This window comes from Lucilia sericata, unplaced genomic scaffold (genome assembly GCF_015586225.1).
Source record: "Lucilia sericata isolate MDLA Ls3-8-SP2 unplaced genomic scaffold, ASM1558622v1 Contig000107F_arrow, whole genome shotgun sequence".
Taxonomy (NCBI): Eukaryota; Metazoa; Arthropoda; class Insecta; order Diptera; family Calliphoridae; genus Lucilia; species Lucilia sericata.
The window spans coordinates 583527-611432 of NW_023994139.1; the positions used below are offsets into that span (position 1 = coordinate 583527).

The 27906-nt window shown below is 33.7% G+C and overlaps 1 protein-coding gene across 2 annotated transcripts in view; it reads left to right on the forward strand.

The window, feature by feature from the left end:
* LOC119600200 (DNA ligase 1) overlaps positions 1 to 27906 on the forward strand; it is a 166086-nt gene that overhangs the window by 57031 nt on the left and 81149 nt on the right. Inside the window, exon 3 of one of the 2 annotated variants that reach the window (XM_037950296.1) lies at positions 12036 to 12326. In XM_037950296.1, coding sequence (XP_037806224.1) covers positions 12036 to 12326 — 291 coding nt within the window. Of the gene's footprint in view, positions 1 to 12035; positions 12331 to 27906 lie in introns of those variants that run through there. The other variant, XM_037950297.1, reaches the window with a different exon arrangement.

Sequence of the window (27906 nt, forward strand, 5' to 3'; positions counted from 1 at the left end):
TGGGTCAGATGACTCTTCGTATGAGTCCAATTTTTAACGTTAGGTGTGGGGATCCTATGTGAAATTTATTCAAAAAGCTCCAATGAACAGTATGTGAGCATATTACAGTCAAATCTTAAGATCAGTGCCTTCGAAATGGACTTGGGCAACTTTATATTTCGGCAAGATAATAAGCTTAAGCACTTGATAAAGTTAAAAAAAAAATAACATTACTGTAGGAAAAATCACTGAAAATTTGAAATAAGTTGATCAGAGCACCGCCCTAAATCCAATAGATTAATTTTGGACCACAATTGATCAAAAAATTCCGATGAAATAGTGATCAAAAACGGATTTCTTTTGAAAATTATGATATGGGGAAAGCAAGGGGAAGGGAAAGCGATTGAAAATAATAATTGAGAACAAAATTACCAAAATGGCTTAAGTAGATACAAATATTAAAATCAGAACCAAAATAGATAAAAAATTTTGATGTACAAAAAATTTAAATATGTAATGATAAATAAAATTTACACTTTATTTTGTCCGACAAAAAAGTGAATTTACTTTAACTTTAGATGCTATATAGAAAAATGTTAAGTACAATAATTCAGTTTTATTGTAATTTTTGTAGCATTGTATATAAACTAAATGATTTTGAAAAAAAAAATCCATATTCAATAAACATTTAACCGATTTTTCGCTGAAAGAATATAGCATGAGTACTTTTGCACTTTATTTTGTCCGATAGTGTATATATATATATTAGGCTTCACGCAATACTTTTGAAATTGTGATATCATACCTTTTATGACAGTTTTTGGAACAGCGCTAATATTGGCGTAATTATTTTGTTAAAATTTCAACTCCTTCATCTGCATATCTGCGGCCAAAATACCGATTTTGGGCGACATTTTTTATGGTCCGAAAACTGCTGTACATATTTCAAATCTGACTTTAGTATACTATTCTGCAGGAAAATTTAAGATATATAAACTTAATTTGACAGAATTTAGATGCACTATAAATGCATGAGAGCAAAAGAAAAAATGCAATTTAAAAAAAAATTCAAAAACCTGATTTTATCATTCGTAAATATAATATTCAATGCCCTTAAAAAAATAGTGTTAAAATTTTTAATTTATTGTAATCCCTTTAGGAGTTATGATAGTTATAATGTTGACTTGAAGTTTAATAATTTCCCACCAAACTATGGTGTTTTTCATCATCATCTCCGAATTTAATAAAACTCCATCGAATTAATGTTCCATATATAACTTGTATAATGACAAATCTTGGGCCTTATAAGTTTCGTGGTTTTCGAAATATAGCGTTGTAAAGTTTAAAATCTGAAAATTTAAAGTCCCATCACATCTAAAGGGTTAATGATAAAATTTTTGTTTTTGCACCATTTGTCTCAGCAAAAAGCATACTTTGATTATGCACAATGAAAAAAAATTTTTGAAATATTTTTTGAAAAAAGTGCATCTTTGGATAATACTAAATGCACTTTTGAAGCATTATAAAAGTGTGAAATTAAGCTCATTCTTATTGATTTTTCCTATAAAATCAATTATTAGAGCATGATTTCCTATAAATTCTACAGTTTCTGCTCTGTAAAAAATGTCGCTCAAAATGAGTGGTTTCCGCCTCAGATATGCAGAGGAAGGAGTTGGAATTTTGAAAAAATTATTACATCATAGTAATCACTGATAAAAAAACCTTCTAAAAAGTTGTAATATCACAAAAACGGGAAACATTTTATGTTTTGAAACGAAGCCTAATATATATATATATATATATATATATATATGAAAAATTTTATGCAAAGTTTAATGCAAATAAAATAGCTGTACACTTTCTTTTGACGCTCGGTATATACAGTTGCGTTCAAAATAATAGGAGTGAAAATTTTAAAAAATTTAAATATACATTTTTTAGTGAATAATTTAGATTTTAAATTAAATATTTTTATAATTTATTTATTTAACTTGTTCTCTAATTTTTATAATCATTATTTTAGGTTAGGTTGATAGGAGGATGTATACTACATCAAATCCGAAGAAATACACATATTTCGCCTGTTGTGCGCTCCAATTCAAGAAAAAAAAAAAAAATGTTCACTGAATGTATTATTTTTCCATGTTCAGAAACTCAGTTTCCTTGACGTAATTCCTAAGAATCCTCCAATCGGTGTTGGTTAAGAATGTTATTTCCGGAATAACATCACTTCCAAGATACTTGGATCTAACTTCGATGAATGCCTGACAATGGCAAAGAAAGTGCTCCAGAGTTACACTGTCCTCTCCACATGCTCTACATTCGTCTGAATCCGCACGTCCAATTTTGTATAGATGTGCTCGTAATCCTGTGTGTCCACTCAGAATACGTACCATCATACTAACCTCAGACTTGCTCATTTTGAGAAGATTTCTCGTCTTGCTCTCATCAGGGTCACCCCATAGAATCTTTGTGGTTCTACCCACCGTTTCATTATTCCAAGAGGCCTTATGGGATTCTCTCATCCATATTTTTAATTCAGCTTTTCTTGCGTCGAATGGTTTTGCGTTTGTCAGGTTAACTACATCGAGCTCCCTTCCCTTTAAAGCTATTACATTCGCCCTTTCGTTGCCGACTACTCCCGAGTGGCCTGGTACCCATATGATGTGAACCTTACCTCTGGAAGAGTATTCAGTTAAAGCTTTCTTACAAACCAATACGGTCTTAGATTTAATTCTATCACCTGATATCGCACTAATTGCCTTCTGGCTGTCGGTAAATATATTAAGCCCTGTGGGCGCCATATTTATTCTAATCCAATTTACACATTCCGTTATTGCTCGTACTTCTGCCTGGAAGCTTGTGTTATGCTTAGGTAAACGGTGGTATATTTCTGTTTCTGGGTTTCAATATAGAACCCCAGGCCCACTTTGTCCCCTAATTTAGAGCCATCCGTGTAGCAACGGATTCCTACTGGTATTTGCTCTAATGTTCCGCTTAACCTAGACATTCTATCTGGGATTAGCGTTTCAAAGTTTCCGACATATTCTGTGTCTGGTATGCGATCAGGCATGCCCGATGAATGTGTGTAACCTTCCAATGTGTCCAGTATACATTGATGACGTGCCCTATAACCGTTTTTGGCCAGTTCGCCTAAAGTAAAGAGCCGTTCGGCTGTAAGCGCCGCCTCATATCTTATATATGTTTCAATGGGTGGAATATCTAGCAACGTTTCCAGAGCCTTGGTTGAAGTAGTACACATGGCACCACTTATACCCAAGCAGCATGTACGCTGAACTCTCTGTAGTAGTTTGATATTACACTTTTTGTCCAAAGCAGTCCACCAGATTATTGAAGCATAAGCTAGAATTGGTCTAATTACACTTTTATAAAGCCAATTTGTCATAGTAGGACTAAGACCCCATTTCATGCCTATGGTTCTCCTACATATCGCCCAGCACCGATGTGCCTTGTTGATCCTATCCTCTATGTGGTGTCTCCATTTTAATTTCCGGTCAAGTATTACACCTAAGTACTTAACTTTGTCTGTCATCGGTATCTTCTTGCCCAGGAAGCAAGGTTCAGTATATGTAGAAATTTTTGTCTTTCTTGTGAAAAGACAGATTTCCGTCTTCGCCGGGTTAACATTGAGGCCTCTCGGTTGAGCCCAGCTCAAGGCCGTATTCAGAGCGTTCTCAGCTCTTCTACACAAGTAATGTGGATCCTTTCCCTTTAAAAGTATTACGACATCGTCTGCATAGCAGACAGGTCTAAGTCCTTTCTCGGTTAGGGTCCTTAGGAGGCTATTAATCGTGGTTATTCCCAGAGTAAAGGTGACAAAATGCCACCCTGTGGTATACCGCGAAATACCTTTTTCCTGATAGTTATATCGTACATCTCGCAGCTTATCCATCTGTTCCTTAGCATGTAGTTGATCCCGTTACGGAGCACCCGGTCAACATAAAACTGGTCTAGGGATTGGATAAGGGTATCAGTGTGCACGTTATTGAAAGCGCCTTCGATGTCAATGCATACCGCCAGTGTATACGGTTTGCTATCGAAAGATTCAGCTATGTAGTGGACAACTTCGTTTAAAGCGGTTTCCACCGATCATCCCTTTACATAAGCATGCTGCTTATATTTAAGGTCTTTGTATGGTATGCTGCTTTTAACCATGCTATCGACTATCCGTTCCAAGGTTTTAAGTAGGAAGGACGTAAGACTTATCGGTCGATAGGACTTAGGTGTCGCATAGCTAGGTTTCCCTGGTTTGGGTATAAATATTACCCTTGCATCCTGCCATTTAACTGGGGTATATGCCAATTTTAAGCATGCAGTGAATATCTGTGACAGATGTACGGAAACCAGTCCCGCCTCCATCTGCAAAAGTGCCGGGAAAATTCCATCCGGCCCTGCAGCTTTATAGGGAGCACAGCTCATGATTGCCCATTTAACCATGTCAGTTGTAATAACTATTTCCGTGTTACCCTCCCCTTCCTCCAATATCGGTTCATCTATGTTATTCGATATACCGGGTGGGAAATGAGAATCCATTAGGAGTTTCATTGTCTCCTCCATATCCTCCAGCCTCCTGCCCGTATCATCGACCATAGATTCTGGTTGGACATGAGTTTTGGATAGGAATTTTTTTATCTTCGATACGTCATTTACGCTGTCTACCTGTTCACAGAATTTCATATATTCACCAAGTTTACTACGATACTCATACCAGTATACTGCGGTCTTTTTACGCCGTGCCCGGTTAAATAGTTTGCGAAGAGTCTTACCAAGGTTCCGGATCTCCCCGGTTACCCAGGATTTCTCCTGGGCAGATCTCCGCTCTCGCAGAGGGCAGCTGTCCTCGAACGATTCAACCAAGGCACTTGTGAGCATTTCTACTTTGGCGTCTATGTCCTCTTTATTTCGACATTGAAAAGTGTTCTGACATAAACGGTTCTTTAGTAAGGAACCGAACATTGTCCAATTAGTTTTAGACTTATTCCGAAACTTTATCGGCTTTGGTGGCGGCCGTAGTATTTTGAATCTTATGTACCGATGGTCAGAAAAGGAGTGCTCGTCCGAAACTCTCCAATACTGAATTTCGTTTATAAGCTCTTCTGAACATATAGTTATATCTAATACTTCTTCTCTGATTCTATTGACGAAGGTAGCTTTATTACCTAAGTTTGATGTGATCAAGTCTTTAGTATTAAGGAAATCCATAAGGGCTTGTTCCCTGCGATTGGTGTTTATACTACCCCAAGCTACATGGTGGGAGTTGGCATCACAACCTATTACAATTTTCTTATTTTGCCTTTGTGCCTCTTCGACCAGTTTCATCAGCTCCGACGTTGGTGGTAGTGTCGGAGAATCGAAAGGCAGGTAAACAGATGCAAGGTGTATGTTGCCACGACCTTGCTTCAGTACCGTTGCATCCGATTTGGATAATCCTGTTGAGAGGAGAAAACATAAGTTCTTGTGACATAAGATACATGTTCTCGGGCGAGACCCTGTATCAGCGTAGAAAAGTTGGAAATTTAAGTGATTTAATCCAGAAACCTTGTTGCGAATCGTCCAAGGTTCCTGGATGAAAGCTATATGTATCTTACCTGTGTTAATTTTAGCCATCAGCGCGTTGGTAGCTGTCTCGCTTCGATGGAGGTTTATTTGGATAACTTGTCATCCATTTAAACTGTCTTCCAGCGAGCTAGTGATCACATCCCCGCTCGTTGGATTTGACTCCTCCGGGTAACCTGAAGTGGCTATTGATGCAGTGGGTACCATGGATGGCACTGCGGTGTCCTTATCAGGCATAGGAAGAGCAGTCTTTTTAATCGACACTTTCCCAATTTTTGACAGCACTGCTATACTGTCTTCTGGCGAGTGAGTGATTTCCTCCTTGCTTTTAGGATTTGACTCCTCAAAATTTCCAGAGCTTGCTAATGATGCTTTGGGTACCGTCTTAGGTGTTTTAGTGTCCTTATCGGGGCCGGTTTTGACATCCCTTTCAATCGGCACCTCCCCAATTTTGGAAAGGGCAGCTGCACCTTCTTTTGGCGAGTTAGTGGTATCTTCCTCGCTTTTAGGATTTGACTCCTTAACGTTATCAGTAGTTGCTACTGATGCTGTGGTCTTAGGTATTTTAGTGTCCTTTTCGAGTCTTGTTGTAACAGCCCTTCTAATCGGCACCTTCCCAATTTTGAATATGACAGCTTTAGAGGCGAAGTAAGCCCTACCTTTATTCTTGGCAAGACTAGCCATAGATTTCTAGTTGATACCTATTACAAATAAAGTTCCCTCAGGTTCTTCTTTCCTGTAAAAGACGTCCCATTTTTCCACGGCCAGCTCAGCATTTTGACCACCAAGAATTTCCAGTATACGTTCATTAGCCAGTTTACTGCCCCATCCTTTTATGTAGACAGTGGACTTTAAGAGCACTGGAAGCTCGCTCTTCTTTGACAGTCCCAGCTTAGCGCCCAGGGAGGAGGGATACTTTCCACCAAGTTCTTTAGGGTGCTCACACATTGGTGAGATGCCGACCTCATCAACATCACGCCCATTCTGAACTCGCAGCTCACGCTCTCTATTGGTTGTAGGCCCTTTGAAGCGATTGCGTGGTCCACTATCTTATTGTTCACCAGATCTTCTGCCTTACTCTGTTGGTCTATTGGAGTTTTGCCTGTCGGATTACCGGCATCGTAAACTGCATAACAGAGATCGTCCCGGTGTCTTCTTTTGGCAACTTTGGCGTAAGATGGCGGCTCTTTTCCTTTTCCACTATCAAGCTTATCTTTCCTCGCTTTACGGGGTTTCTTTTGAGATACCCTTACCTTCGAGGTTGATTTCGCTGACGTGGTCGTCTTCGGGATATCTATCTTGGCGTTGTCACCCTTACTCTCAGGATTATGACTTGAGGTTCCTTTGAAGTATGGCTTGGCTTCGACTGTGTATTAGAAGACGGGCAGCTCTTTTTCTTCTTAGGTTTATTCTCAGTTGTCAACTCTTCGGGAGACCTGATCCTCTTTGCCTCAGATCTTGTGAGAGAGTCCGAATTTTCCTTTGGAGTGTCGTTGGATTGACTAACTATGATTTCCTGAAGCATATTTTTCAGCTTCCTCCTCTGTGCTCCAGATAGTCTTTTCTTAGTAATAAGTAGTTTAGCTATGCTATCACTCACCTGTTTCACCATTTGCCTTACTTCATCCTTTTTGGGATTTGCTATAATGGTGTTGTTATTATCTTCTGAGGATTCAGAGTCGGAACCCTCACCTATATTTAAAGGCTGAGGTAGCTTAGAGCTCTCTCCGAGTACAACCTTCTCTTTCACCCCTATGTTTTTGCTAATGGCATGCTGTACACTTGACGCATTGTCCGCCACGGAGGCCAAGGTACCCACCTCCGTAGTAGTATTTTGCTCACGATTGCAGGATGACGACGACACGTGACTCGCGAGTGGATCAACACTTGCCGCCGGTACTGGGTTATTTAGGCCCTGCACCGTAACTTTCATCTTTTTATTTTTTAAAATCATTATTTTAAATATTTAAGAAATTTATTTAAAAAAATATATTTTATATCTAGTCTCAGTCCTATTATTTTATATATATATATATATATATATATATATATATATATATATATATAGTTGAGAAAATTTAGTTTTCACTACGAAATAAAGTCGTTTCTATTTTATATATATATATATATATTAGAGTATGTAACCAAAAAATGGCAAATTTTTGCAAAAAAAAAAAAAAAACTTATATTGGAAATAGGTTTAACCGGGAAAAATCAGAATTAAATGTCTACCCAAACAAAAACAATAAGAAATATGAGAAATGTAATAATTTACACTGTGATTCAAAATAAAGCAAAAAGTTTCGAGGTGATAGAAATAATTCAAGAGATTTCATATATTTTTAAAATAAACAACGCTATTTTACAAACTAATACCTTTTGTTTGCTCATGGAATGAAACATATAATTTTGGAAAAAGCTATGTATGATGGTTAATTAAAAAATTTTATTTTTTTCCTATATGATATTTAGAGGTTTTAATTTGTATCATCCTTCAGGAGTTCTTGTTAATTCTTTTTATTTTTACCAAATTTTTAGTAATTTTGTTGTCACGTTCTATTTTTAATTAAAAAAAAAATACATAAATTTCGAAAAAATTATTGACAATTTATTCCAGAATTACAAACTTACGATTCACTACATACATTCTCATTTATATTTTTTGCCGAAAAAATTTTGGAAGTGTATGACTTATAAACCTGACATCTATTCACCGAGATTTTCAACGAAATTTTCAATATTTTTGTGACATGAAAACCATTTTTAAGGTGTTTTGAGGAAGACAAATAAAATTGTTTATATAAAAAAACTAAAACTCGAAAAATTAAACTTTTCCTTCCAAAAACCCATATAGGTTTTATATCATGAGCAACTAGTGTAATTAATAGAGTTTTGATGTAATTTTTGCATTCAGAAATATTTGAAAGTTAGAGTCGTAATGTCTCTAATTGCAAAATTTACAAAAACTTTGATATAATTTTTAGCATTTCTGTTGTTTTAGCTTAATGTCACGGAACTAATTTTTTTACCCTACACCACTATACTACGTTTGAGTATACTAATCGGTTAAGAATCTTTTTCTGAATCGATTAAGCCGTGTAAGTCTGACCGTCTGGTATAGGTTGAAATTTTTAAAACAATTTGATTAAAAATGGTTAAAGTTCGTCCTTTATTTCAACCAGCCCCCATACATATACAAATGTTTCCTTTCTCAGGAAATTGTTACGAAAAATAAATCACATTTTATACGAAAAATAAATCACATTTTATACTCATATCTGGGGTAGATTATCATATGGTCCACCACGGAATAATATACTTTCTTACTTGTTATAAATTACAATGAATTACAGTTACAAATTATATATATAAATATATAAATATATATATATATATATATATATATATATATATATATATATATATATATATATATATATATATATATATATATATATATATATATATATATATATATATATATATATATATATATATATATATATATATATATATATATATATATATATATATGCATATATATATATGTGTATATATATATATACATATATATATATATATATATATGTTGAATTGTTCCTTGGTTCCGATATATTTTAAATAATTTTCTGAGAAAGGAAACATTTGTATATGTATGGGGGCTAGTTGAAATAAAGGACGAACTTTAACCATTTTTAATCAAATTGTTTTAAAAATTTCAACCTATACCAGACGGTCAGACTTACACGGCTTAATCGATTCAGAAAATGATTCTTAACCGATTAGTATACTCAAACGTAGTATAGTGGTGTAGGGTAAAAAATTTAGTTCTGCGGCATTAAGCTAAAACAACAGAAATGCTAAAAATTATTTCAAAGTTTTTGTAAATTTAGCAATTAGAGACATTACATCTCTAACTTTAAAACATTTCTGAATGCAAAAATTACATCAAAACTCTATTAATTACACTAGTTGCTCATGATATAAAACCTATATGGGTTTTTGGAAGGAAAAGTTTAATTTTTCGAGTTTTAGTTTTTTTATATAAACAATTTTTTTTGTCTTCCTGAAAACACCTTAAAAATGGTTTTCATGTCACAAAAATACTGAAAATTTCGGTGGATAGATGTGAGGTTTATAAGTCATACTTCCAACATTTTTTCGGCAAAAAATATAAATGAGAATGTATGTAGTGAATTGAGGGATATATTCAAATCCGTAAGTTTGTAATTCTGGAATAAATTGTCAATAATTTTTTCGAAATTTATGTATTTTTTTTAATTAAAAATAGAACGTGACAACAAAATTACTAAAAATTTGGTAAAAATAAAAAGAATTAACAAGAACTCCTGAAGGATGATACAAATTAAAACCTCTTAATATCATATAGGAAAAAAATAAAATTTTTTAATTAACCATCACACAGTGGTATAGGAAAAAAAAGAGGGAAATAATTCGGTAACTTCTAAACGGTTAATCCGATTTTAATGAAATTTGGTATGCACAAAGAGGAGGTGCTGTCGAGTTTAGGTTTTGAATTTGGACCTTATATGGCGATAATTTTTTTTAAAAAAAGTATTCCGCGAATTTTTTAATTTTCAAAAATTATATACAGTTTTGAAAAATAGGTAAAATTTCTAAAAGATGTTGAGTTTTCCTTAATTAATTTGTCACTTAAAAAACATTAGGCAGGCATGTTATATATCAATGGAAAGGTAATTTTGTCTATTTTTCAAAACTGTATATAATTTTTGAAAATTAAAAAATTCACGGAATACTTTTTAAAAAAAAATTAAAAATTGTTTTTTATTCAGTTTTTGCGAAGATACAAATTTTTCAAATTGCAATAAAAATTTTATTTATGAATATTTTTTGATGAAATTTTACAGTTAGGTAGATTTTTTTACTCAAAATCCAAAATTAAATAAAAATTTCGAATTTTCTTATTAGAAATCCCGGAATTCCCAAAAAAGTTTTAAAAAATCCCAAAAATGGGATTTTTTGGTTTTTTGCCTATTATATCCATACCAGGGGCGGGGTTATCGAAACCCGTTACAAAATGATTAAGAACATATAGGGTCATATAAAACAGGTCACTATAATTTGATATCGACTATGCGATTTTAGAATTTTTGCTCAAAATTGAATTTTCCATAAAAAATAGGGTTTTTTTGGATGGACCTGGTCCCCTCGGTATCAAAAATTTTTAGGTTTTGTTTCATTTATCGTATTTTATGTAAAGTCAGCTTTCCAAAAAGTATAAATTCTATATACATCTTCTTGGAAACTTTTTAGATAACTTAAAAAGAAAAAGATACTTTTTTCCCAAAAAATGGCAAAAAATCGCCTTTTTTTAATTTTTTAAATTAAAATGCCTATAACTTTGGACTCAGTCATGATTTTTACATAATTCTTTCACTGCTTGATATATAAACTTGTTGTTAAGCGAATAAAAAAAAATATGGCGAAAATCGGGAATATTTGGACCCACTATTATCAAAAAACTGAAGTAAGGACGGTAAAAATTTTAAAATTTTAATTTTCAAATGCAAATATCTCCTAAACTATAAGAGATAATTTACTGCTACGACGACATTTTTTATAGTGCTCGATGAGGAGATTCTATATACGGAACTCAAATGAAGAAATAGGATCGTTTTAAAAATTTAACATAGCCGAGGTGTCCTAATTTGAGGACCCCCCGCCGGGCCCCTGGTAGGTCTATAAGGTCCAAATTCAAAACCTAAACCCGACAACACCTCCTCTTTGTGCATACCAAATTTCATCAAAATCGGATTATCCGTTTAGAAGTTACCGAATTATTTCCCTCTTTTTATTTTCCTATACCACTGTGCATCATACATAGCTTTTTCCAAAATTATATGTTTCATTACATGAGCAAACAAAAGGTATTAGTTTGTAAAATAGCGTTGTTTATTTTAAAAATATATGAAATCTCTTGAATTATTTCTATCACCTCGAAACTTTTTGCTTTATTTTGAATCACAGTGTAAATTATTACATTTCTCATATTTCTTATTGTTTTTGTTTGGGTAGACATTTAATTCTGATTTTTCCCGGTTAAACCTATTTCCAATAGAAGTTTTTTTTGCAAAAATTTGCCTTATTTTGGTTATATACTAAAATTGCAAAAAAACTAAAAATGCTAAAAATATTTTATAAAAATACTAAATAAAATGCCAAATGCTAAATTAAAATTTTACAGCTAAATCAAAATAAAAAGTGCTAAATCTAGCTGTAAAAATGCTAAAATGGTCATACTGAAAATGAGTCAGATTTGATGTACGAAGTTTCGTACCTTCTTCATTTAGCGTATTTTGTATATGACCAAATCCACATACACTAAAAAGAAACATAAACTATGTGATCATTAAAGTTACCGTACGAATAAGGTACCGTATTATATAAATAAAATAAATAACTATAATATCAAAAATATTTTTTTTTTTAATTTGAAGGAAACCTAGTGACGAATCAGATGTAAAAAAAACAGTAAATAATAATGTGGTACCTATCAAAAGGCACTCAGAACAAGAATTGGATAATGTTTCGAAAATTGTTAAATTAGAACCAAAAGTAGATGATGAAACATTAAATAAATGTAAAGAAATTCCCATAAAATGTTCTCCAGAGAAGATGATATCAATGAAACTAAATGATGAAAAGGATTCGGCAATAGCAACTGATTATAATCCTGCTAAAGTAAATTATCATCCAATAAAAGATGCATTTTGGAATAAAGGTCAAAAGTAAGTATATCAAATAACATTTCCATAACTATATTGTTTGAAATAAGTTTATGGCCATAAACAATTTTTTTTATACCATTGTATAATGGCAATGAAAATTTCTTTTTAAATAATTACTAATGAAATCGTTCCATCAAAAAGTAGTGACTTGTCCATATGTATCTCTTTCCTCACTGTTAACTGTGTTTTCATTTGTAAGGATATGTATGTATTTGGTTTATAAGAGTGAAAAATATTTAATCGCACATTTAGACGTTTGTAAAGTATGACATCAACAATTTTTTGCTGGGATATGCACCCAATTTTTTGGAGAGTTGAACTTATCATCAGAGACTGAAAATAACTCGGCCACATAACCAAAGTGATTGAATTGTGATTTATTTTTGATTTTTAAAATAAATCACTCAGAATAACGGTTATAAAATTATTTTTGCTTAAATGGTTTAGTATAACCTTTACTACATTTGTCTTCCCAGCAGTTCGCTGGTTATTACAAATTAAAATGCATCTGATTGTAAACTAATATGTCATTCCCAGCCGCTGCACATTGGGGTAAAAGCGTCGAAAATGGCTCTTAATTCAGGGGAGGGAAAAATTAATTTTTTATTTTAATTTTAAATATGTTTGTATAAGTGCAAGTCACAATTTTGATGATATCATAATAAATTTTGGCTCATAGGATTATATTGGTCAAAAAAAGGCGGAACTTGAATTTGGTGAGAACCTCTCCGTTATTTCGCATAGCTCCCATACAAAAGGACCTTCCGGATATGGTTTTAGAGCTTATACTAAATATGTTTTTTTATATTCAAAATTGTATGTCCATATTTAATCATAGTTCCCATATAATGTATCTGTCGCGCATTGCTTAGTTTGAATTGGTCCATTATTTCTCCTAGATCACATAGAAATTACAACCGAAATAGACCCACAACATTAATAACTTAAAAAATATACCAATATTTAATAATTTAGATTATTTTAACTAAAATTTATTTTTTATTAATTGAAAATGGGTAGTAAATTATTTCTGTTATTTTCTTATTCAATGAAATTTTCATTCTCACTATCATCATCGAAACTATCATCACTACTTTCTGCAGAGTTATTCTTATTATTCGAGTCAAGAATAAGGAGATTCAATGCCGCTTTTGGTAGAACAGTTTTTTTCTTTTCCTATTTTTTGCTCATACTTGAAACTATAGGATCGGAGCTTAACAAAAGTATATTAAATATGTCTTCATTGGTTTTTTTCTCTACTACATCTTCGTGAGAAATGTTCTCTGTAGTTTTTAAAATCCTTGTTGCTTGCCTTTTGAGCTTATTCAGAAAGTTGGCCAATTGGCAAAAGAGCATGATCAATTATTTCTGGGCCATGAATAAAAAATTTATGCAGAGTGGGGGACATGTAATACCATGGATACTTCTCAACATAATATCTAGCTGTATTATTCGCGTAGTTTCTGAAATTCTCAATTTTTTTTTAGTACAACAAATTGCACCCCATTATATATTTTTTAAAATTTTAAAAAACAACAATTTTAATTATAATAATAATAAAATAAATAAATAAAAAACTAAGAAAACTAATGTTAATGTAAATATTTTATGGCTACATTTAAAACAATAACAATAACGATGTAAATACTGACAATAAGCACGAAAACATAACTAATTCGTTCTCCTGTATTATGATTAGAGGAGCTGGGTATGTTTATTAAAATCATAATTTCTTAAAATGGAGCAAACTTGTGCAATTAATATTAAAGAATATTAAAGAAGACTATATGTAGTAATTTTTACCCATTTTTTCAGAGCTAACAAATGATAACATTTTAAGATGAATTCCATTAAAGTTCCAAAACAGTTTAATTTCAGACTATTTAAAAAAAATGCAAAAAATATTAAGAAAACTAAGAGTTTAATAAAATCTATCAAAATATATTCCAAGTACCTGAAGTTGAGGGTTCCATTTTGAAATATTTATTTTTGAAATTTTTTCTTGTTCAAATTAAATCTGAAAAATTCTTAAATTTAAATTTTTTTGGTTTTTTAAAAAATTAAAAAGAAATGTTCAACTTTGAAAGCGCAGTACAAAAAATCAGTAAAGTTAAAAAAAAAAAATATTTTTAATGTTAGTGATACATAATTTTGTCTAGTTTTATTCGGTACCCAATTTTATACAAAAAAATCATTATTCAAAAACCAATTAATCGCCACTTTTGCGAGATTTACCCCATCGTGCGCTGCTGGGAAAATTTTTGTTTTTTTGTTTCATATGTATTCATCCGACCTTCGCTTACAATGTCGGTAGAGTTGGACCCATCGAACGGCCTAGGCCATCGCTGTGTAAATGTAAGTTGGAATTGAATACAGACTTTGGATTAGTCGCATCTACATTGTCTTTGGTCTCAGATGGAAGATGTATGTGGAAAAAATTCCGCTGGGTTGTTACTTATGGTTTTGGCTGAGAAATTGTTTTTTGTATTCCTTTTTTCTCTTGCTTATATGAGAGTGGGAGAGTAAATTGTTGTTGTTTGCTATGATTTCTGAAGATAGTTTGTGTGTATGTGTGTCCTAATCGTGTATTTATTTACATTTGCGATTTATTGTTTTAAAAATAAAAATCATACGCGGACCATTTCAAAATGTTTACAAAATAAAAATCAATTGTAGCGAGTTATTTTGCTTTTCCTTTCGATTTCTCTTAACCACTTATCAAAAAAAAAAAAAAATAAATAAAATAAACATAAAGGTTTCTCTCAGTGATAAACTGCAAAAACACAATTTTAAATGGTGATCACAGCAATTAACCTTATAAAAACAAAGTGGACCCGTTATTTTCAGTCGTTGTAGATCCTACAGAGTTTTAAGGTTATCATATAAAGATCTACTTGGGTCAACAAATTTCTAACCCAGAGACGATATTATACTTTTCTGAACGATTGAGGATTACCTTTACCTTTAACCTCCAATCTTTTGAGTAAATAAAACATGATTTCAGATAATTTTTAATTCATATTAAAATATAATATCAAGTTAATGGTCTGTGATAATTTTTAATTTATTCGGCACTAAAACCTTGTATGTGACTAGACTATAATTCAGAGAAATGCAAAAATTCATAGATTTTTCACCTGAAATTGAAGCACTTCGGGTTACTAGTTGTGATGAAAATACTACATCTTTTTCAATACTTTTTTGCTGGGTCATTGAAAGAATGTGGTTTATTTTTGTCATCCAAATATCGGATTTTTACTGCTTCTAAAAATAAGATTAGATGCAGTTCAAAGTTGTCAAAAATGAACAACATCCCTCCAATGATACGCTAATGTAAAATTCTTATGTTTTTCACCAAAATTGTAAGTACCTCTAGTATGTTATTTGTTGTACAAATTCTACTTCTTTTTCCTTATTTTTTTGCTAGGTAGTTACGAAACAAACTCTTTGAATCAGCTGAAAAAAATTAAAAATTCATAAACGTATTTTTATGAAAATAGAAAACGCATTATATGAATTTTTCAGCATACAACTGAACTATAAGGAATTAAAGCGATCCATAATTGAATTGAAAGTTTACTGTTGGTTTCGTTTATCCTGTACAAAAAAATATTTTAACTGATTATAGGTGCGTAGAATTACCATGAATTTTACGTAAGATATACATACATATGTAAGCAAATTGAGTAAAATAGGATAACGGGAACCCGTGCCGGAAATCGATTGAAAAGTGTAACATTTTTGATTTCTTTAAAAATTGTGCTATTAAAGTTAACTTTTTTTGTCAAATCTTTTGGCTCAAAATCTATAGTGTAAATGGACTATTAGCTGGTGTGAAAACCAAGTTTTATAATCTAAAGAAAACAATATGTACATGACTTTTTGGTAATAAAAAAATTTACATCTCCTTTGCAATTTTGATCACATCTCCGAAATTTATGAACCAATTTTTACAATTTTAAAAAGAAAAATTCTTAGGCCCATTATTATAACTTGCCAATAACTAAAGTTAGGAAGTTATCGTACAGATAATGTGTTTTTCGTTATTACAAGTTAACTTTAACCAAAATGTGTCCGATAAGCTAACGGGAATATCACCTTCCCTTTAACTTTAAACGTAAGCTTTAGGAATTTTTGTAAAAATATGAAGTAAAAATAAATTTAATGTCATTTTACATATGAACAATTTTATTAACGGCTAAAAGTATGCTACGGTTTTTATATAATAAAAAATTATGTTATAATAATGAAAATATTTAAAGATCACTTTATTCCTCACTTTAATTAAAGTAACCTTTTACTATTACGAACATTAAATGCAAGTTGTAATAATGGCCCTTAATAGTGTAACTAATAAAATAATCAAAGACTCGAATTCCGAAGAAATCTAGGGCCTCCAAAAATCTAATTTTAATTAACAGGCGGACAGACATTTGTTGCGGAAGATTTTAATCATAGATTTGAATTCCGAATAAATCTAGTGCCCCAAAAAACAGATTTTAATAAGCAGATGGACAAACATTTGGTGCCGAAGATTTTGTTTGCCAAAATGATCGGCGAACACGATTTTTATTATTAATTTAGCATTACCTTTTATGTGGTGATTGGTAAAATGTTTGTAAGAACATTAGAGGGTCCTATTCAAGAGGCCTTATGGAATTCTATCACCCATATTTTTAATTCAGCCTCCGTTGCGTTGAATGGTTTTGCATTCGTCAGGTTACTCGAGCTCCCTTCCCTTTGAAGCTAATACATTCGCCTTTCGTTGCCGACTACTACCAAGTGGCATAGTACCCATATGATGTAAACCTTACCTCTGGGAGTGTAATCAGTTAAAGCTTCCTTACAATACACTACGGTCCACAGTGAGACATTTGGCACTTTTAGAACGACAAAAATTAAAGAATAATCGCTTTCCAATTGATTTGCTTGTTATTATAGTTAACAGTAAGCTGTTCATATAATGTAGAAAAAAACCTAAAAGCATAGCAAAGATCCTTTAACCCTAAATATAGGATTTGAAAAATTTAAAAATATGTAATATAATTTTCTTGTAATATTCCTATTTAAATATTTTAAATATTTATATAGTTTTTTCATTGTATTTCAACTCTATACTTCAGAATTATTCTGTAATGACTTTTTAGACAAAAGCTCAATTTTAAAGATTTTATTTTTCACTCTAATAAAAAAAATAATAATAAAAATTAATTTAAAGGAATAGATCTAACGACTGCAGCCAATTGCAGTCATTAAATTATAACTCTTACATAGGAAATTTTCTACAGAAACATATGTATGAAAAATTACTGCGACCTTCAGAAATATTCAAATAAAATGTCTGCGACCTTCAGCAATATTCAAACAAATTGGAGCGGCCTATAGAATTTAATATGTTTTTAAAATTAAGTGTAAACACACATTAGGGGTATAAATAAATTTTGCCCTAGGTACCATGTTATAGTCCACAGTTACTGTTATTCAAAAACAATTACTTAATACAATCAGTAGTTATAGCTTCATTAAAAAAAACATTTTCTTATTATTTGCAGATTTAAATCCAATGATTAAAATGTTAGTTTTTTCTTTATAAAAACCGCTGAATTTATCTTTTATATTTTAAATTAAGGTATACTCTTGCCTTTTTTAATGTTATATTCAAGTATTCCCGAATACATTTACAATTTATTTATTTATTAGTAATGCTAAAGCTTTTGCGGCCAGTAACGTATTTACATATATATTTTAAAGTATTTTTTACATGTTCTGTTTTTTATATAATATAATTAAAAATTAGTACAATGAAATGTATAAAAAATAATGAAGTTTGCTGAAGTTGAAATTGATTTAACTGTCTTGTCTATACCCGAGCAAAATTACGTACATCAATACCCAACATACCCGGGTATGTCATACAATTTATATGGCTATTTCATCTTTTTATACATTTCTAGTGTATAATTCAGATAATTATTAAAATTAATTTAATAAAACGTCTGTATATATAAATTAAATATTTTTTGATCATAAACCATTAAATTTTAGCAATTTCTTTTAAAGTTTTCTTATTGCTTTCCTATTAACAAAAATATCATATGCAAAAAACCTAAAGAAAAACGTACATTTTACGTTATGAAGGTATAATGTACATTATGCAGAATTTGACTTTGTAGAATTTTGACTTCAAGAAGCTATTACTCAGTGACCGGGAAAGATAATTGAACAAAGCTTTTTATATATTATTTATTAAGGTGTATAAAATCGATTAGTATTAAAGAAATTGTTTTTACTTTCGTAAGTAGGGAACTTTTTTTGCAAAAAAAAAATTGCTAAGTCATGTTTAGATATGTGTTCATAGTATTTAATACAATATACAAACCGTACAATTCTCTTAATCACACGAAATATTCTATCTAAGATTAGAGAACTGACACCAGAGTAGACCTCAATACAGTAATTTATATGTGACATTAACAATGCGTGGGCTAGGGTAAACTTAACTTTTGTGGGCAAGTATAAACCTGAGTGGTATAGTCGTCTGAGTGCAAAACGAGATGAAACACTATCAATCTGTTCATCAAATTTCAGAAATTGGTCCATTACCACACTAAGACATTTAATAGAATCAACATAGTCAATTTGTTTGTTGCATAATTCAATTTTCGGATAAATGTAATTTCTACGAGCTGTTCGAAACATTATAATCTTCGTCTTATCAGTATTTACTACAAAAGAGTTAAGCATCATCCAATCATACAGACTATCAAGAGTAAATTTTATTATGGCCTCCAAACAAAAGTTGAATATCGTCAGCATAAATGAAAGTGTTACCAAGTTCGAATTAAAACAGTCAATGCAGTCATTCAAGTATAAAAGAAACAGAATTGGTCCAATAATAGTTCCCTGTGGGACTCCACATGTAATATTGACAAAGTCCGAATTGATTTCTTGTACACTAACATATTAAGACCTTCCTTGCAAGTAAGAACTAATAAGTCTACAAGCCATTACAGAGAACCTAGAATTTTCCCTTAACTAACGAATAAGAACTGAATGATCTAGACGGTCAAAAGCTTAAGAAAGGTCTAAGGAAACCATGACACAACTCTTGTTTTTATTTAAGTAATCTCTGATAGTTTCGGTTATACCTATAAGCATGTCAGTGGTATTGTGTCCTGTTTTGTATGCATACTGAATATCACCAATGAGATTGTGTTGAGAAATATAATCAATAATTTGGATTTTTAGAACGTGTTCCATGACTTTAGAAATGGCAGGTAAATGCTTATTGGCCTAAATTCAGTAGCGGAGTCTCTTATACAAGTAGGTACAGGAACGACGTGGGAAAGTTTCCATTGTTGAGGGTAAGTAGATGTAGTATTTATCATATTAAATAAATGCAAAACAGGCTGTAAAATACATGGAAAAACAAGTTTAATAAATTTAATTGGAATCCTATCAGTTCCAATTGGATTTGATTTAACTTTGCCTATCTAAAGTTAAAGCAAAAAGTAGTTCATCCGCGTTTATGGGTTTAAATGAAAATCCGTCAGTATGTCCGCTCAAAGATTCGAAATCAAATACATTAGTAGTATTATTATTTACAATAAAAGACCGATTCAAAGTGTTTATATCAATTTCTGTTTATATCATTTATATTCTATATTCAAAACTCACCACATTTTTCTGTTGTCAGCATTATCAAAAATATTAATATAGTGAAGTCATCTAAATTTTCGAATTAACGACTTTAGCTTATTTTTTAGGAGACAGTAAATTATGGGATCAACATCCATACCACTGTCTCTAAATTTTCTGTAAGCTCGATTTCTAAGAGACCTAGCTGCAATAACTTCTCTCTTTCTCATCCATGGATATTTTTTCCTCTTAATTTTAAATCCAATAATCGGAACAAACTGATACAATTCGAACAGAAGAGAGTTTAAAATATTTAGTTTATAATTTACAGAATTATTGTAAAATGAGGAAAAGTTAAATTGATCCACATGAGTTCTTAATGATATTGATGTCAGTATCATTAAACTTTCTGTATTCAATGTAGCTATCATTTCTAGATGTGGTAAATGAAATGTAAATTAAGACATGATAAGACTGCAGAAACGGAACTGACGCCTGACCATATAAGGAAATATTATATTGACCACCAACATGAAAAAAGTCAATCAAAGATGTTGTATTATGGGAAATTTGAGAAAAAAAATCTAAAAGTTACTACCCTAATATTCATTATGAGTGTTATATTAAACATCTTTGTGTAAATTTTAGGAGAGCATTACTAAAACTGCAACGTTGAGCATTTGAGACATATCGGATAACATTTACTTATTCCGAACAGTCTCTAAACCGGCGAAAGGCACACTAACACTACAGCAGTTATTTATTTATCAAATTTTCATAAACAAATGGAAAAAATAGAAACAAAAATATTTTTCAAAATTTTATTAATGTGAATTCTAAGTTTATTCTTTGAGTAAATTTAGTTTTTAACGTGCTAAATATTCCCAAGCCTTTAATTTAATTAAAGTTAAATTTTGAATAAAGTGAAATGTATTTTATTGGGATAAGCTAGTCCCTATGCGCATTTCGCCGGTTGCTTAAGCCTGCTCATCAGGAAACCTTTCCCAACTTTTTAAAAAAACTTGAAATGTTTATAGTATATTCTTTTTATAAATTCAATGAGAATTTAAATAATCTACTACAAAACATTAAAGTTTAAACAAAACAATAATACATTTCTATTTTTATTATTTTCTTACATTTCATGCCTACAATTGGTTTTTTTTTCCGACTCTAAATGTAGGTTGTAAGGGAAAAACAAAAAAATAAAAACCAAATAAAACACACACAAAAATTAGTGTGGCTCAAGATTTTTAAATTTTAGATTTGCGCGGGCACATGCGAATATATTATTTTCTATGAAAAAATTGTTTTATTTAAATTATTTTAAATAATCATTATCATTTATTTTAAAATAGTCTGCAAAAATAATTAAAGGGAAACAAAATTCAATATAAATAAATTATTGTTAAAATATATGCATTTTAACAATCATTTCTTTTAGTGCAGCAAAAATAATACACATAATACAGCTGAAATAAAAATATAAGCAAATGTAACACAATCTTCTTCCATGAATGCTCATTAGAGTGACCGCAAAAAGTCGATGTTGGAATCTTGTTCGTTTTAACCCCACAAAATGATTCCCCTTTCCCAAAAAGCTAACATATGAAGCTTTAACTCCAGAACGGTAAATAATAGAAAAACGCTTAGTACCTCAAAACAAAGCTTATATTGCTCTTTAAAATTTATGTTACTTTAAATCAAACAGAGTTACAACAGATTTTGTCTCTAAAAACGTGACCTGGTCGCGGTTGGAACATACTTCGTATATATTGATATTATATGGAAAACGTTTTTATTAGGTAGGTTAGGTTAGGTTGATAGGAGGATGTATACTACATCAAATCCGAAGAAATACACCTAGGCCACTATCGGGCCTGTTGTGCGCTCCAATTCAAGAAAGAAAAAAAAAAAAAAAAAAAATTGTTCACTGAATGTATTATTTTTCCATGTTCAGAAACTCAGTTTTCTGAATGTTATTTCCGGAATAACATCACTTCCAAGATACTTGGATCTAACTTCGACGAATGCCTGATAATGGCAAAGAAAGTGCTCCAGAGTTTCACTGTCCTCTCCACATGCTCTACATTCGTCTGAATCCGCACGTCCAATTTTGTATAGGTTTGCTCGTAATCCTGTGTGTCCACTCAGAATACGTACCACCATACTAACCTCAGACTTGCTCATTTTGAGAAGATTTCTCGTCTTGCTCTCTTCAGGGTCACCCCATAGAATCTTTGTGGTTCTACCCACCGTTTCATTATTCCAAGAGGCCTTATGGGATTCTCTCATCCATATTTTTAATTCAGCTTTTGTTGCGTCGAATGATTTTGCGTTTGTCAGGTTAACTACATCGAGCTCCCTTCCCTTTAAAGCTATTACATTCGCCCTTTCGTTGCCGACTACTCCCGAGTGGCCTGGTACCCATATGATATGAACCTTACCTCTGGGAGAGTATTCAGTTAAAGCTTTCTTACAATCCAATACGGTCTTAGATTTAATTCTATCACCTGATATCGCACAAATTGCCTTCTGGTTGTCGGTAAATATATTAAGCCCTGTGGGCGCCATATTTATTCTAATCCAATTTACACATTCCGTTATTGCTCGTACTTCTGCCTGGAAGCTTGTGTTATGATTAGGTAAACGGTGGTATATTTCTGTTTCTGGGTCTTCAATATAGAACCCCAGGCCCACTTTGTCCCCTAATTTAGAGCCATCCGTGTAGCAACGGATTCCTACTGGTATTTGCTCTAATGTTCCGCTTGACCAAGACATTCTATCTGGGATTAGCGTTTCAAAGTTTCCGACATATTCAGTGTCTGGTATGCGATCAGGCACGTCCGATGAATGTGTATAACCTTCCAATGTATCCAGTATACATTGATGACGTGTCCTATAACCGTTTTTGGCCAGTTCGCCTAAAGTAGAGAGCCGTTCGGCTGTAAGCGCCGCCTCATATCTTATATATGTTTCAATGGGTGGAATATCTAGCAACGTTTCCAGAGCCTTGGTTGAAGTAGTACACATGGCACCACTTATACCCAAGCAGCATGTACGCTGAACTCCCTGTAGTAGTTTGATATTACACTTTTTGTCCAAAGCAGTCCACCAGATTATTGAAGCATAATCTAGAATTGGTCTAATTACACTTTTATAAAGCCAATTTGTCATAGTAGGACTAAGACCCCATTTCATGCCTATGGTTCTCCTACATATCTCCCAGCACCGATGTGCCTTGTTGATCCTATCCTCTATGTGGTGTCTCCATTTTAATTTCCGGTCAAGTATTACACCTAAGTACTTAACTTTGTCTGTCACCGGTATCTTCTTGCCCAGGAAGCAAGGTTCAGTATATGTAGAAATTTTTGTCTTTCTTGTGAAAAGACAGATTTCCGTCTTCGCCGGGTTAACATTGAGGCCTCTCGGTTGAGCCCAGCTCAAGGCCGTATTCAGAGCTTCCTCAGCTCTTCTACACAAGTAATTTGGATCCTTTCCCTTTAAAAGTATTACGACATCGTCTGCATAGCAGACAGGTCTAAGTCCTTTCTCGGTTAGGGTCCTTAGGAGGCTTAATCGTGGTAACCCAGAGTAAAGGTGACAAAATGCCACCCTGTGGTATACCGCGAAATACCTTTTTCCTGATAGTTATATCGTACATCTCGCAGCTTATCCATCTGTGCCTTAGCATGTAATTTATCCAGTTACGGAGCACCCGGTCAACATAAAACTGGTCTAGGGATTGGATAAGGGTATCAGTGTGCACGTTATTGAAAGCGCCATCGATGTCAATGCATACCGCCAGTGTATACAGTTTGCTATCGAAAGATTCAGCTATGTAGTGGACAACTTCATTTAAAGCGGTTTCCACCGATCGTCCCTTTACATAAGCATGCTGCTTATATTTAAGGTCTTTGTATGGTATGCTGCTTTTAACCATGCTATCGACTATCCGTTCCAAGGTTTTAAGTAGGAAGGACGTAAGACTTATCGGTCGATAGGACTTAGGTGTCGCATAGCTAGGTTTCCCTGGTTTGGGTATAAATATTACCCTTGCATCCTGCCATTTAACTGGGGTACATGCCAATTTTAAGCATGCAGTGAATATCTGTGACAGATGTACGGAAACCAGTCCCGCCTCCATCTGCAAAAGTGCCGGGAAAATTCCATCCGGCCCTGCAGCTTTATAGGGAGCAAAGCTCTTGATTGCCCCTTTAACCATGTCAGTTGTAATAACTATTTCCGTGTTACCCTCCCCTTCCTCCAATATCGGTTCATCTATGTTATTCGATATACCGGGTGGGAAATGAGAATCCATTAGGAGTTTCATTGTCTCCTCCATATCCTCAAGCCTCCTGCCCGTCTCATCGATCATAGATTCCGGTTGGACATGAGTTTTGGATAGGAATTTTTTTATCTTCGATACGTCATTTACGCTATCTACCTGTTCACAGAAAAGTTTCCAGGAGTCTCGTTTGGCTTTTCGAACGATTTTCTTATATTCACCAAGTTTATTACGATACTCATCCCAGTATACTGCGGTCTTTTTACGCCGTGCCCGGTTAAATAGTTTGCGAAGAGTCTTCCCAAGGTTCCGGATCTCCCCAGTTACCCAGGGTTTTTCCTGGGCAGATCTCCGCTCTCGCAGAGGGCAGCTGTCCTCGAACGATTCAACCAGGGCACTTGTGAACGTTTCCACTTTGGCATCTATATCCTCTTTATTTCGACATTGAAAAGTGTCCTGACCTAAACGGTTCTTTAGTAAGGTCCCGAACATTGTCCAATTAGTTTTAGACTTATTCCGAAACTTTATCGGCTTTGGTGGTGGCCTTAGTATTTTGAATCTTATGTACCGATGATCAGAAAAGGAGTGCTCGTCCGAAACACTCCAATCCTGAATTTCGTTTATAAGCTCTTCTGAACATATAGTTATATCTAATACTTCTTCTCTGATTCTATTGACGAAGGTAGCTTTATTACCTAAGTTCAATGTTATCAAGTCTTTAGTATTAAGGAAATCCATGAGGGCTTGTCCCCTGGGATTGGTGTTTGTACTACCCCAAGCTACATGGTGCGAGTTGGCATCACAACCTATTACAATTTTCTTATTTTTTCTTTGTGCCTCTTCAACCAGTTTCATCAGATCCGACGTTGGTGGTAGTGTCGGAGAATCGAAAGGCAGGTAAATAGATGCAAGGAATATGTTGCCACGACCTTGTTTCAGCACCGTTGCATCCGATGTGGATAATCCTGTTGAGAGGAGAAAACATAAGTTCTTGTGACATAAGATACATGTTCTCGGGCGAGATCCTGTATCAGCGTAGAAAAGTTGGAAATTTACGTGATTTAATCCAGAAACCTTGTTGCGAATCGTACAAGGTTCCTGGATTAAAGCTATATGTATTTTACCTGTGTTGATTTTAGCCATCAGAGCGTTGGTAGCTGTCTCGCTCCGATGGAGGTTTATTTGGATAACCTCAATCATGGTCATCCATTAAACTGTCTTCCAGCGAGTTGGTGGTCACCTCCTCGCTCTTTGGATTTGACTCTTCCGGATAGCCTGAAGTGGCTATTAATGCAGTGGGTACTGTTGATGGCACTGCGGTGTCCTTATCAGGAATAGGAATAGCAGTATTTTTAATAGACACATTCCCAATTCTGGAGAGCACTGCTGTTCTGTCTTCTGGCGGGTGAGTGATTTCCTCCTCGCTTTTAGGATTTGACTCCTCAACATTGCTAGTACTTGCTAATGATGCTTTGGGTACTGTCTTAGGTGTTTTAGTGTCCTTGTCGGGGCCGGTTTTGACAGCCTTTTCAATCGGCGCTTTCCCAATTTTGGAAAGGGCAACTACACTTTCTTCTGGCGAGTTAATGGAAAATTCCTCGATTTTAGGATTTGACTCCTCAACGTTATCAGTAGTGGATACTGATGCTGTGGTCTTAGGTTTTTTAGTGTACTTTTCGAGGCTTGTTGTAACAGCCCTTCCAATCGGCACCTTCCCAATTTTGAATATGACAGATTTAGAGGCGAAGTAAGCCCTACCTTTATTCTTGGCAAGACTAGTCATGGATTTCTGGTCGATACCTATTACAAATAAAGTTCCCTCAGGTTCTTCTTTCCTGTAAAAGACATCCCATTTTTCCACGGCCAGCTCAGCATTCTGACCTCCAAGAATTTCCAGTATACGTTCATTAGCCAGTTTACTGCCCCATCCTTTTATGTAGACAGTGGACTTTAGGAGCACCGGAAGCTCGCTCTTCTTTGCCAGTCCCAGCCTAGCGCCGTCCCAGGGAGGAGGGATACTTTCCACCAAGTTCTTTAGGGTGCTAACACATTGGTGAGATGCCAACCTCATCAACATCACGCCCATGCTGAACTCGCAGCTCTCGCTCTCTATTGGTTGTTTGCCCTTTGAAGCGATTGCATGGTCCACAATCTTATTGTTGACCAGGTCTTCTATTTTACTCTGTTGGTCTACTGGAATTTTGCCTGTCGGATTACCGGCATCGTAAACAGCATAGCAGAGATCGTCCCGGTGCCTACTTCTGGCAACTTTGGCGTAAGATGGCGGCTCTTTTCCTTTTCCTCCGTCTAGATTCTCCTTCCTCGTTTTTCGGGGCTTCTTTTGAGATTCCCTTACCTTCGAGGTTGATTTCGCCGACGTGTTCGTCTTCGGAATATCTGGCTTGGCGTTGTCACCCTTACTCTCAGGATTCTGACTTGAGGTTCCTTTGAGTGAAGTATGGCTTGGCTTCGACTGTGTATTAGAAGACGGGGAGCTCTTTTTCTTCTTAGATTTATTTTCAGTTTTCAACTCCTCGGGAGACCTGATCCTTTTTGCCTCAGATCTTGTGAGAGAGTCCGATTTTTCCTTTGGAGTGTCGTTGGATTGACTAACTATGATTTCCTGAAGCATCTTTTTCAACTTCCTCCTCTGTGCTCCAGAAAGTCTTTTCTTAGTAATAGGTAGTTTAGCTATGCTATCACTCACCTGTTTCACCATTTTCCCTACTTCATCCTTTTTGGGATTTGCTATAATGGTGTTGTTATTATCTTCTGAGGATTCAGAGTCGGAACCCTCACCTATATTTAAAGGCTGAGGTAGCTTAGAGCTCTCTCCGAGTACATCCTTCTCTTTCACCCCTATATTTTTGCCAGCGGTATGCTGTACACTTGACGCATTGTCCGCCACAGAGGCCAAGGTACCCACCTCCGTAGTAGTATTTTGCTCACGATTGCAGGATGACGACGACACGTGACTCGCGAGTAGATCAACACTTGCCGCCGGTACTGGGTTATTTAGGCCCTGCACCGTAACTTTTATCTTTTTATTTTTATTTTCCATATTTGTTTTTTCCGGTTTTTTGGTCCGCGGGGAATATAATATTCCCAGGTGGTGGACAATCTGCCCTCCCTCTGCTTAAGTGAAATTAAAGCTGGGAGAGGACAGATGGTCCATCACCACCCCCTATCCGCCACCCGGGGACGCGCTCGGTAGGAAAAAACTGGAAAACTCCCCCGAGTTTTATTAGGTAAATATTTTACATATTATTGTTAAAGAATCATAATGTACATAGATATAGTATTTCAAAAAGATGTAAAACACAAAAATTGGTTGAAAAATGTAAAAGTTATTAAAATTTCCCCAGGCCATTAACGTGTCTCAGAGCACTTGATTAGGAAATGTGGAAAAAAAAAATTTAACTTATTTTGGAAAATATTCTAATAAAACTATTTTATTACATAAAATATATCTATATTTACTCGAATATAAGTTGTTGTTCTTAAAAGATATCGTGAATCTGTTCTCAGCTATGATAAAAAAAAAATATTTTTTTACACGCAGTTTCAAAACTCCATTTTCAGTGTTTTTAAATCTTTGTTAAACAAATTTTAAAATTTTAGAAATATTACCGGGGGATTTATGATCAATAGATT